Genomic DNA, 13819 nt, shown 5'->3' with positions numbered 1-13819 from the left:
AAAACGAAAAGAGGCAGTGGTGTTTGATATCATATTTCGTCTTATTGTAAATACAGTAAGGAAAATTGCAGTAGCCAAGGCGAGCTGACTGACATTACCAAGTATGCTGCTGTTTGCAGAATTACCGGACTTGAGTCATCCTGTCCGCGGGAGTTCACACTCCCGAGTTGAACTTGCGAAGTCCGAACTACCGAGGATGCAAGTCCGAACTTTGCGTACTTGGTATTGAGAAACGCGCGCAGACCTACATCACCAGACTATTTGCCTAATCTTCTCGGTACTTTAGACTGCGATGGGCAGACAGCAACAGGTCTGCGGGAAAAAAGTTCCTGGGACAAATTGTTCCAGGTAATTTTGGTGGAAAAGCGGCTTTAAGAAAACACCTGACCTTAAGTATATTATAATATTAATTAGCAATTTTACTACAGTAAGTAAAATAATATACTTACTATGAAATACTTTTTAGTCTACAGTGCAGTTGTTCTACAATGGTAATATATTTCTGTCTTAGACTACCTACAACTACTACTAATAATAATAATAACTATTATTAGTGTTTTCCATACATTGATTTATTTGTGGCAGCCCGCCACAATATAAAAACTGACCGCCACAAATAGATTTTCCAAAAGGCTTTGACTTCGTTGAATAAACATGAGTATGTATATGTATGGCGATAATACCGCATACCGCGCTATTGAGCCACTCAAAATTACCGCAAGGGAAATTCCCTCACCGCGACAGCCCTATTTATATCACTGTATTTCTGAAGGAAACCGACTGTCTTCAGAAAATTTTGGATATCATTTTCATTTCATCTTGCATGTAATGTCTGATAAAGCAGCGTTTGTGAGCGTAGCGCTGCTTTGTGTACAGCTTTACCGGGGAAACCCGGTCTATTATTTCTCCCACTCTAAGCACCTCCTGCTGGCAGGGAATGAATTTGCATACTGTATATATGCCGCCACAAATACTCTATATAATAGACATGCTAATAAGCAACAAGTTAACAGTGAGAATTAGTCCCTTAACTAAAGTGTTATTCTAAATTTACATTATATATATATATATATATATATATTAGGGATGCACGATGTTATTGGACTGATATCGGAATCGGCCGATAATGGCTTTAAATATAAATATTGGCATCGGCCTGATATGAAAAATTATGCCGATATGCCTTGCCGATAAGTCAACAGTCACTAGGCATGCAGTATCAACAGCCTCCCCCGGGTCCTAATGTCCATCCGGTAAAGCATTTTATTATTTAGGGGGCACTATAGGCCTACTTGTAATAAAAATGAAAGTAAAATACACAAATAACATTGACATTGCATAAATAAACCAGTGATTAATGTCATAAAATCATGAGTCAGTTTTGTTAAAAGTCAGAAGCTATAGCTTACATGAATAAAACAAGACACTTGTAAATTAGGCTAAATAATTTTATACTGTATAAAGATTTATTCATTAATGTGTAATATATTAAATTTTTTATAATCTCTGCACTGGAGAAACTTGTTTTTGTTTCCAAACATAAAGAAATATATCGGTATCGGCACCGGATAGTGGCCAAAATTAGTACAAAATATCGGCATATCGGCAAAAATCCAATATCGTGCATCTCTATTTTTTTTTTTATTATTTAATCCCACTCAGAGCTATAAGGCCTAAGGAATCTCAGACAGCAGAGTTTCAATTGATAATAAAATATTTTTTTCATTGTTATAAAGAAACTTTTTCATTATTCTTACTAATATTATGTTGACACTAACTATCAGATATTTATTAAGTTTTTAATTATAATATTTTGTCATAATTTTTTCACTTTCACACATCATATGCTGGTGGTTCAGTTATACCCTCATTTTGGCGGAAAACATTTGGCAAAATTATGAGTTGCAGTGTGTAGTTGACCATAAGTTCTAGTTTAATAATAGCCACAATTTTGTCACAATTTTGATTCTATTTAGAGTCAATGTGCAGCCCACACCAACAGGAACTTACCCAGGCCAGGAGGTACTTCTGGACATGGCGGTAATGGCTTAGGGGTCGGCGGTGTGTGGTTGGCCTCTGGCTTGGTGCTGGGCAGAAGATGGTCAGCTGTGGCCAGGTAGCTTGCAAAGGTAGTGTTGGGCCTTCCGCTGGAGAAATTATAGTAGTAGTGGTGGGGTCCTCGTGAGCTGTTCGCTCCACGGCCATTGTTAAAACGGCTGAAGATGTCGAAGCGTTGGCTGTAGACATCGAAGTAGAGGATCATCATGATGAGGAAGTGCACCAGGCAGAGCAACAGCACAGCCTTGCAGATCCGCTCCAGGGTCCGGCCCAACATCAGCCGGCTCATGGTCAAAGCCACACGGCACGCTCCGCTACACACATCCGGTCAACGTCACTTCTCCGCACCGCTGAACCCTCCCGGACTGCAATTTACTAATATCACCTACAAAACAAAAACGAGGGGAGTTATTATTAGACTCCTGTGCATTTATGATTTCACTGTTGGGGTGAGACCAAACTTCAGATACCCATCAGGCCTAAAGACAAAGCATAATTCCAAATGCAGAAAAATCTTTAAACTGAAGTTCTGGTACTATGAAAAGGTTCCCGCGGTGCGAAAGGCCCTACTGTGTATTGTTAGGTTTAAATGCTCTCTATTGCAGCAGACAATTAGGCTACTGTTTAACCAAACACTAATTATGTTAATACGATGTCAGAGTAGCTTCCCTATAACTGTGCTAATACTGCAGTAGTATATGTGGTAATAATTTGTGTGCTTGAATGTAACATAGCCTAATTCATTTATAGCATTTACATAAATTAGAAGTCCTCAACTGGTTTTGCTTAGCACCCAGATTCTATAATGGAGTGGTAGTGGCAATCCAACATGCTATCAAAATGTTTCAAATATACACTACTGTTCAAAAGTTTGGGGCTAGTAAAGTTTTTTTAATTAATTATATTTTTTATTAATATAAAATAATAGATTTTTATTTATTTATTGTTTATTTAGCAAGGATGCATTATGTTTATCAAAAGTGAAAAAAAGCTATTTTCAACACAAAATGAGCACAAAACTCCAAAATATCAAAATAATTTCTGAAGACTGTAATAACTGTAAAAAATCAGCTCTGACATCACAGTGATAAATTATATTTTAAAATATATTAAAATAGAAAACAGTCAAAAATCTTTCTGACGCTAAACTTTCGAACTTTTGAACAAAAATGTCTTTGGTCAAACATTGATATTAACAGTAATATTAATATTAAGTTCATGGTTTAACCAAAGCCCATTTTGTCAATTTTTGTCAATTTTAATTTTGGAAAACAGATTGATTTAGCTATTTTAGCGATATGTTGCTATATAGTTAGCTGCATTTTATTATTTGCACTTTGAACTGTTTTTTCTTGCTGTTCACAGCTGGAAGAGACCCACCAGCTGTGAAACACTGATTTTAATCATTAATAATTTATTAAATGAACAATAGCAATCTAGAAGCTTGTGAGTACATTTTTTAAGTTGGACTGACACTAGGGTTACGCCAGACTTTAATTATAGAATAAGACTGCTTTGTACTTAGATCCATGGCAATTATTATTCATATGCATTTAAAAAGAGAATACAATTATCCCTGAAGTTGAATGATCTTTAACATAAAATTTCTTTTTCACATCATTATTTTTCTGCATAATATTGATAAAGAAAGTCTAAAGTCACTTTCAAAGCCCCATTAACCATGTGAAGCAAAAATAAATGTAAGAAAAATCTATTCAAGACAATGTAATTTACACAGCAACAGTGAAACTCCAGCTTTCTCCAGGTTTAATTGGGATAAACTAGAAAACACTTAATAGCTGTCCAAGTCTTGCTGTGAGCAATTACAATGTTGACGGGATTTTCCAATCAACCCTAAGTGTAAGAGGCCAAAGGCAAGGAAGTTTACGAATCAACAGACTACAGCCTGAAGTCAGAGACCTGCGGCTAATTTCTCCCTCTCACTCTCTCCTGGCGTGATCGCTGGATGAAACTGGATGGGAAAGCCTCTTGATTTCACACATGGCCAGCTGTTGAAAGCTCCCCCACGGCAGTTCGGATGGGGGGGCTCACATCAGCAGCTTGTAAGCGCTAACGCACAGGCTGACCGTGTAGGGGAGGACGTATAGGATAATGGGATTTCTCAACACCTGCAGAGACTGGGCTCATAACTACACCTCGCCTGCACCCTCGTCCACTGCCCACCGTAACGTGTGACTCCTCTGCAATACCCATCATCAGCACTAGGGAGAAAAAAACACTGTCTGACACAATTCACATGGCTCAGCCTGGTTTGAGCTCCTTTAGGGAATCACTCAACACTCACCAACCCCCATAATGAATCACACCGGCAGTCACAGACACAGGAACAAGCCAAAAATACTGTTACTGAGAGGTGGGAGAAGAGGTAAGATACAAAATAAGAATAGAAGATGACTGGGGGGGGGGTGTCACAAAAAGGGAAATGGGGTGCAAGGAGTCAACAGACAGAAGGAAGACAACAACAGCAAAGAGAGAGACTATACAGAAGCATCTGGATTCCTGTATTTCATCGAATTACATGAAGAACCTACTTCTGGACTGCTAATGAAGTATGTTTTATAGATTGTCAGCGATTGGCATAATTGCTTAAGTTATTTAAATCATTAAGTTATTTAAAGGAGAGTAATATGAGGCTTTAACTGAATCAAAAAAATCATTTTATCTTTAAAGGGATAGTTCACCCAAAAATGAAAATTCTGTCATTAATTAATAACCCCCATGTCGTTCTAAACCTGTAAGACCTTCGTTCATCTTCGGAACACAATTTAAGATATTTTTGATGAAATCTGAGAGCTTTCTGACCCTGCATAGACCGCAACACAACTGACACATTCAAGGCCCAGAAAGATAGTAAGAGCATCATTAAAATCGTCCATGACGTCCATGTGACATCAGTGGATCAATCATAATTTTATGAAGCTACGAGAATACTTTTTGTGCGCAAAGAAAATAAAAATAAGGATTTTATTCAGCAATTTTTTTCTCTTCTCTGTCATTCTCCGCGGTGGTGTCCATTGGTGTCTATGCAGGGTCAGAAAGGTCTTGGATTTCATCAAAAATATTGAAATTTGAGTTCTGAAGATGAATGAAGGTCTTACGGGTTTGGAACGACATGAGGGTGAGTAATTAATGACAGAATTTTCATTTTTGGGTAAACTACCCCTTTAATACCATCCACTTTTAAAATGTAGTTTATTCATTATATTAAAAAAAAATCTACTGAACAACTTTCAGGCATGTTCAGTCTTTCTGCAAATGCCCACTTATTTCTTTTTGTTTTCCTCATAAATGAATGGATAACTGTGGTAACCAGGGTTTGTTTATCTCCATTCTAAAGGAGACAGGGCCCAATAAAGAACAAGTTGCCACTATATCTATAGATTCCAACATCTAACATCATTAATTATTTATTGTTACACATACAGTATTATTTTTCCTGTAGACTTGTTGAGTTTCTATTCACAAGTCTACATGTCCATTTCTTGCAGGTGAGTAATATAAATACATTCCTAGACATACACTACCGTTCAAAAGTTTAGGGTAGGCAAGGTTTTTGTGATGTTTTTGAAAAAAAGTCTCTTGTGCTTACCAAGGCTGCGATTATTTGATCAAAAATATAGTAAAAACAGTAATATTGTGAAATATTATTGCTACTTTGATGTATTTAAAGTTGTAATTTATTCCTGCTATGGGAAAGCTTAATTTTCAGCATCATTACTCAAGATGATTTGGTGCTCATTATTTGATGAATAGAATGTTCAAAGAAACAGTATTTATTTGAAATAGATTTTTTGTAACATTGCAATTAACATTAATGTGTAATGTTGGTACTGTCATTTTCCACCTGTACTCTTGCACTATAAAAACAAATGTCAAATCAGGTAATGCATATTTCACGCATATTATGCAAAATAACTTTTGTGGTGTATAGAACTTGCACTTAAAAAGAGCCACCAAGCTCATAATTCTCTGCATTTGTCTTTTCATCTCCTGTGGCCTTATGGAACAGAAAGTGTCCAGTGGTTGCACACTCACATCAGTACATCATTCTTAAACTGTACACTCTTCTATGAACTAGAAGTTTGTCTCAAAGAATATATTGTATGCTGAAGTCCCAATACCAAAGCTCCTAAAATATTCATCACAGCTCCAAAGGCCTTGTAGAAGAAGAAGACCCCCTTGGCAAAATTTTGAGCAAAAATACTTTCTCCAAAGTTCTTACCACACATAATTTCCTTAGCTTCACTTTTTAGCCATCAGACAGTACAAAACTTTCTATCAAAGCACTTTATAGCTAAATTTCAACAGTCATTTTGGGAATAAAGCAATATAGAATGACAATAAAATTAATTAATAAGGCAATATCAAACCAGCTACTCTTTTCAAATGCTATCTAATCAATTCTTCAATAAATGGAACACTTCCAGATGCCCTAGAATAAGTTCCACAGGACTGTGCTCATTAATTTAGTATATCCACTTAACTGTAATATTATTCATACTCTCAAAGAGGGACTTACTATGCATGCACTGGTTCTCAAAGCCTCTGTTGAAAACATCAATGCTAATGAGGTTATATTTTTGAACACTCCAGAAGTTAGCAATTTGGTCTCAATAAAAGTCAGGATCAATAATAAGCCAAGCCCCTGAATCACATACTTTCCCACATTAGACAAACTTAATAAACTAAAAGATTGACACTAGCACAAATTCAAGCAGCTCAGGCTGACCCATAACAAAATTAGCCAGAAATAGAGGCTAATTAATATTTTACATCCCACCTATGTCATAAACTAATGGGGAAAAAAGCAAGGTTTTACATCGACACAAGGGAATCCATCAAATAAACTGGCAACAAAATGTGTAGAGCTTCTATATGCTTAATTTTTTATAACCAACAAACCGAACAGTGGCACTTTCTTGGTTTGCATTATTCATGCTGGCCTTCAACCTAACATTCACTAAATAATCAAATGTAAACTAAACAGTAAAAAGAAGAGATTTAAGTTTTTGTAGTACATGCCTATACAAAATTTGTTTTAAATTGAACTTACAGTGTTATTTAGCAAGCTTGCTGAGCTATATTATAATGATCTACACTTAAATGACAGTCAAAATATATTACGGAGCCTATTTTTATTACATTATGATATAATGGCAAATATACAGTACCTTTCAGTTTGTGATCAGTAAGATTAAAAAAAAAAAAAATCTTATTTGGTAAAGATGCATTAAATCAAAAGTGACTAAATAATCAAATGTAAACTAAACAGTAAAAAGAAGAGATTTAAGTTTTTGTAGTACATGCCTATACAAAATTTGTTTTAAATTGAACTTACAGTGTTATTTAGCAAGCTTGCTGAGCTATATTATAATGATCTACACTTAAATGACAGTCAAAATATATTACGGAGCCTATTTTTATTACATTATGATATAATGGCAAATATACAGTACCTTTCAGTTTGTGATCAGTAAGATTAAAAAAAAAAAAAAAATCTTATTTGGTAAAGATGCATTAAATCAAAAGTGACAGCAAGGACATTTTTAATGTAACAAAAGATTTCTATTTCAAATAAATGTTATTTTGGACTTTCTATTCATCATAGAATCCTGAAAAAAGTCATGGTATACACAAACATATTAATCACCACAACTGTTTTCAACAGTGATAATAATAAGAAATGTTTCTCGAGCAACAAAGCAGCACATTAGAATGACTGCTGAACGATCATATGACACTGTAGACTGGAGTAATGTATGCTGAAATTTCTGAATTTAATATATTTTTAAATATATTAAAATAGAAAACCAACCCCAAACGTATGAGTGTGTCATTCTGCACCATAGTCTAGTTTTCATAAACAGTTTTATGGGAGCAGAAGGACAGCTTGTAAGCCACCAATTAAACGCTGAATAGTCATTCAAGGTTGTTATTCATGATTTGAAGAAAAATTGTGTGGGAATTGTACCGTGTCCTTCCTGAAGACAAAGCGACAAAGCAACAGCTAGAATGGAAAAAGAAACAGGTGAAGCACAGCATGAGTGACTCAATAAAGAAACATCTGGTGGAGTGGGAGGGTTATCTTGTGCCAGAAAGCACATCTGCATCAGGAAGTGACAGATCCAGCCATCTCCCACAGCCTACAGCACTTTCCAACAATATATTAATCACTCTCTCATGCTCTCTTTCGCACACAGTTGTAACTTCCATATGTGATTGTGACATTAAAATGGACAGACCGCAGAGTTCTGGGAGATTTAGGTGGGCAGCCTCTCCAGTTTCTCCATAATTCAAAATGACATTAATGACTGCAGTTCACAAAAGACTCATAAGTCATCTGTTTACAAACTGCCTGGCTAGATGGAGGCATAAATGTGAGATTTAATGGCTCAGGAACCACAGATGCTGGTTTTGGTCAGACAACAGATTGTATTGAGGGCTATAATTGATAAACACTAATGTGCCATAATGCATTTGGGTGATTCTTCAATTGGGAACTCTTTGAAACCTTGACAAATGAAACGTCACATGTCTTGGAAAAAAAACATGATCATGGCCACTGATATTGTGTTTGTGATGGTAATGACATTTTTGGAGAAATAAGCCTTGAACAAGTTAGCTAGCAGTCAGTTCAGTTTTGAATCTATAAAAACTGAACTATAATTCTAAAATAATAACAGATATCCAATGAAATGTACTCTCAAACCATGAGAGAAAAAAACGTGCAAAATTACTTTTCTGATCCTCATGTGCTCCCCTGTTGCTTCTAATTTTCATCATAACCAAATATATTTTTTGCAAAAATGTAATTGCTCTCCGAAATGCTGGATGTGATGCCAAATTAAAATGTTTTTTTTCTTAGAGAAAGTGCAAACTAGTTTCCTAATTTGAACACCTTTTATAAATAAACTATGGAAGGAAAGCTAAAAAGTATACGAGTAGGAAACAAGCCCCAAAAATCTGGAAAATTTTACCTTCCTCCACTATTGCTTGTAGACATTTTTAATACTAAAAATTTACCAAAAAAATGTAATTAAAGAGACAAAAACAGCTTAAAGCTGGACGGAATATTTTTCAACCATTTCCTTTTTGAAATCAACCTAAGAGAAAGTAAAGTTTTCTTAATTGAAGACTAACCCATTAACAATTAAAAACTTTCAAACAACATATTTTTTAGCATTTATAACAATGCAGAAATATAAAATAAAATAAAATAATAATAAACTGGGCCCAACCCAACAAGCTGTGCCTTTCTTTACTAGAAGCATTTTCCATTTTGGTCTTCCTCCAAGATTAAAAAGCCCTATAGCCACCCTCCTGCTCTCATTCAAAATACAGTAGATGAAAACACAATTCACCTCGGAGCTCTTCTCATCCTCATGATGGAAAAACTCCCGCTCTCTTATCAGGCTCATTTTCAAACAACATGCTAAGACTTGACATGAGGGGATTCAACCCATCCAGCTCCTCCTAAGAGAAATTAATTAGGCCTAGAGACGCCAATCAGGCCCTGACTTTGATGTTTAAAAGCAAGAGCATGTTTAATAGGGTGGCAGCACCAAGTGAGCCACTCAACAGACAGGAAACTTCATCATACATGTGTGAGGGACTGCAACTGTCAGCAGCACTATGATCAGAACAAATCATCAGCTCAGCATGAAGGGCAAAATTACTGAAAAGGGTTTTCTCCAATGCTTTACTTCTGGAAAACTACCCAAATTATAAATCCAAAGAAATAAGTAATGGGTAGGGTTACTCGAGCATATTTGATCTGAAAATAGAGAACTACAATCATGCACATTTTGCCTTTTACAAATCATTTTGAAATTGTCTTCCATTAAGAGAACTGCCACCACACAACATTATATTTATTGGGGATGTCAAGACGAGAACTGTGGGTTAAATTTAACTTGAGAGCCATTATTTGTAAATTGATTTAGATTTGAGTAGATGACTCAGACAGGTAATTTCTTCATAGAGTGAAATTTGAGCTCAAAACCCAGTGACTTAATAACAGAAAACATTTATGGACTGTCACTAAAAAACAGCTCATTTCATACAATATCTACTATGTGCAAAGTTCACGAGTAAATTCCCTACAAGCAAAATTAAACAGTTTTTTGATAGATTTGCAATTTGATAGAAAGGTATTGAAAACATATTGTATAGAATACATATTGAAAACAGTATTTACTGGCACCCCATCAAACATCTATTGTCAATCAGCTATAAATTCTACAAATGAATTGACATGGACACCATAAATGTGTGAATATTCAAACAATATATATTTGTAAGGAATGGCAATCACTCATTTTCTCTTAACACTGGCATACACACTTTTAGAGTCTTAAATTTACTCTGAGGCCAGCAACAAGCCAAGCAATATCTCACACCAAAGAGTGTGAAACTTATCACACTTGAAGGCATGTATGAACTAGTTAGGTGTGAATGTAACTAATTACATTATAGTTGTTTTCTGCTGAAAATCTCTATTGCTTTGCTCCAAAACCTATAGCTGCCAGATATTGGCAGATAATTTTATAAAGATCCATATAATTTACCATTTGCATGTTCAACACATTTTTATGCATATTTGAGAATAATATAGAAACTAGAGCCCGACCGATATGGTTTTTTTGGGGCCGATACCGATACCAACACTGAAGTGAAAGTGTTGACTGGTGTCACTATCTCGCGAACGCGCCCAATCTCCACCAAATTCGGGGGATCCCTTCAGCCGGCGGATCTCCACCAAATTCGCCACCCTCCGCACGTCGGTAGTCCCCCAGGAACGCTTGATTGGTCGGCACCGGACCGCAAATGTAACCACCCGTAACTCCCGAACCCCGGTGGATATCGACGCGGGGGTGGTCTCATTCGAAAGCAGGCCTCTAGACGTACACTCGATTCGCGTTCGAGAGGGCTCCTCGAGCTGAAGGGATCCCCCGAATTAGGTGCTTCGGCGACAGGCTCATATCGGCCGATAATATCGGCAAAACGATATATCGGTCGGGCTCTAATAGAAACCTGTTTTGTTTTTTTAAACCAGTAAACAAAATTTTGTTAATGTTTGTTAATTCCTTACCCTCATATCGTTCCAAACCCACATAACCTATTGTAGAGCTAAGACTAGACCCAAGACCTAAGACTATTGTAACAATGTCCTTACTATCTTTCTGAGCCTTGAACGTGTGGTAGTTGCGTTGCTGTCTATGGACGGTCAGAAAGCTCTAGGATTTCATCTGATACTGATATTCCCCTAAGGCTTCATAAATGTCTATTGAGAATTTCGAAATAAACATCAAAACATGTTTCTACTATGTTGAAATTGGTACATTCAAAGCATTGTTGCTCTGTGAAAGTGGACATGCTACAAGAATGGTAGTTTATTTCAATTAGGCTGCAGACTGTTCTAACAGCATGCAACATAATATGGTGTGACATTACACCAGGAGTATAATATGATACAGTATTTGGCATGTCACACCATAAACAAATATAATTAGTCACACTGTGGTCTTATTTTTAATTAGACTGCACTGCATTATATACTGCCATTTTTTTATTATAATTATTTATTTATTTATTTTATTTTTTGCAGAAGGCCAAAAAATATGTTCACTTTCACAAACTAGTAGCAAAAAAAAGGGATTGCATCCACTCACTCACTTCCCAGCACTGCCACATGGATGTGAGGTAGAGGGGTCAGTGGCATGACGTCATACCCGTGCAGGACTAAAGAGTTGATAAACACTCATGGCAGCAGGTGAAGAGAGTCGAGCTGAGAGTCACTGGCCTATGGCTATCATTTCATTATTCTGAATCCCAGCCTCCCTGTGGACATGACACCACTCACCTCACACTGGCACACATCCCTAAACCTGTGCTCTAGAGCTCTGCAAACAACATACACTACATGCCACTTCATAAAACACTTACACTTCTATTAATGTAAAGAGCGTTTCATCCTGTTCAAATCTGGAGAGGTGTTAAAAACAGAGGAGGTCGCTTTTTATTACTTTTAATTTGACTCTTAATAAAATCTTAATGAATCAGACTAAGATATTGATATTCGCTACAGGAATATATGGATCTGGGACATAAAGACCTTCGTTAATCAAGGTTATTGGCATGTTGCCACTCCTATAAGTTGAACATTGCACCGTATTGACAAGTAATATTGTCTAATAGCCTAAAGTGTTCTCCATTCTGCCAATATTTTGTGATGTACATTTACGATTACGTTATTATTTGCTTAATGTAAAAATGTTTGCTTCTATCTAAAGTATAACACTAGGTGTTACACAGATATATTCATTTGAGCATCCGATCAACTCAACACATGGCTCAACCAATGGTGTGAGTTTGGGGGTGGGACTATCTGTTTCATCGACCAATGGCAGACAGGGGGAGTGCTTAGGAACAATATCTACTCTCTCCAAACAAAACACTGCCTGCTTTACATTTCTAGTCTTTTTTTATATTAACTACACTAGAGGAAAAAATACACAACAGAACAATGCATCGTTCACAGGTACTACTAAAACAAAAACTAAAATCAGTCAGGAACCCTACATCAATTTTCTTTAAAAAAGTAACATAATACAGGCATAAGTTGTTTTGCATACGCTTCAAACAGCTTTGGCAATACTCTAGTTAAAGCTGTCAAGCTCAAATTGGGTTACAAAGTCAGACTCAGCAAAACATCCCAGAAGAAAACCCCACCCACTAATCGCTAACGATTAAAATGAGCTTAATTAGATGCTTCATATTGAGTGGGAGGCAGCTAAGAGCCCACATATTGAAAATATCCGCCTAAAATTCCTTGACCTAAGATGATTTTTCCACATTAAAAGTGTGCTTGTCTGCCTGCAGGCTTCCATCCTCCTCTGGCTGGAAATCTGTGGCCAGCACCTGTTCAGTGGGATGCAAACGTGACATCAATTTCAGATTATACTGAATGGTGCTTGAAGACACACTCAGCTACACTTTCAATCTCACCACGAGTGTAGCCTACACTTTTCAAAACACATTCAACTCACTCCTGTGATGTAAACATCACTTACAAGATCCTGTGTTGTGTTGTGTTGTGTTGTGTTACCCTCTCTACAATAGCTTGACTATGCGAGAAAATGAGAGGTCTGAAAAATACAGAGGTGTAAAAATGGAAATAATATGATACTAATATGTCATTAATACTGTAGTTAAAACCATGTAATATTTAATCATTGCAGTTTAACAAAATTAGTTAGCAGTTAATTGCTACAAAAAATGAGTTCAATCTGTGCCTCCTTGTTCTTGAAAACAACAACAAAACAAATCAAATATTGGGTTACAGTTCGGAACTTGTAATGGAAGTAATTGGAGCCAATCCGTAAACATAAAAGTACTCACTTTATAGATTAAATAATACACAAGAATTAATCGAAGAGCTTCACATCATTTTTGCTTGCATTATTTTTATATGATTGTAATATTTATTAATATTATATTTTATTCGTATTTTTAGTGTTCATTTAAATTTTAGTTTAAGTTTTAGTATTTTTGTTATGTTTTTAATGTTTAATTTGTATTTTAATAGTTCTATTTAGCTTTAATTTATTTTTTTATTTTAGTTTAAGTTGTACTGCAACTTTTAATGTTAGCTTTTATGTCAGTTTCAAATGCAAAATTTCAAATGTCCATTTTAGGTTTTTCCATCTAATATATATATATATATATATATATATATATA

General features: G+C 35.8%; 1 protein-coding gene across 1 annotated transcript in view; it reads right to left on the bottom strand.

The window, feature by feature from the left end:
• Window positions 1-13819, bottom strand: part of LOC107713046 (beta-1,4-galactosyltransferase 2-like) — a 92003-nt gene that overhangs the window by 74851 nt on the left and 3333 nt on the right. Inside the window, exon 2 of the mRNA XM_016518465.1 lies at window positions 2011-2443. Within this exon, the coding sequence (XP_016373951.1) occupies window positions 2011-2347 (337 nt within the window). The 5' untranslated portion in view covers window positions 2348-2443. The remainder of the gene's footprint in view (window positions 1-2010; window positions 2444-13819) is intronic.

Source organism: Sinocyclocheilus rhinocerous, unplaced genomic scaffold (assembly GCF_001515625.1).
Source record: "Sinocyclocheilus rhinocerous isolate Xijiao unplaced genomic scaffold, SAMN03320098_v1.1 scaffold2284, whole genome shotgun sequence".
Lineage (NCBI taxonomy): Eukaryota > Metazoa > Chordata > Actinopteri > Cypriniformes > Cyprinidae > Sinocyclocheilus > Sinocyclocheilus rhinocerous.
The sequence above is the reverse complement of the archived record's forward strand: the minus strand, read 5'-3'. Positions and strand labels throughout refer to the sequence as shown.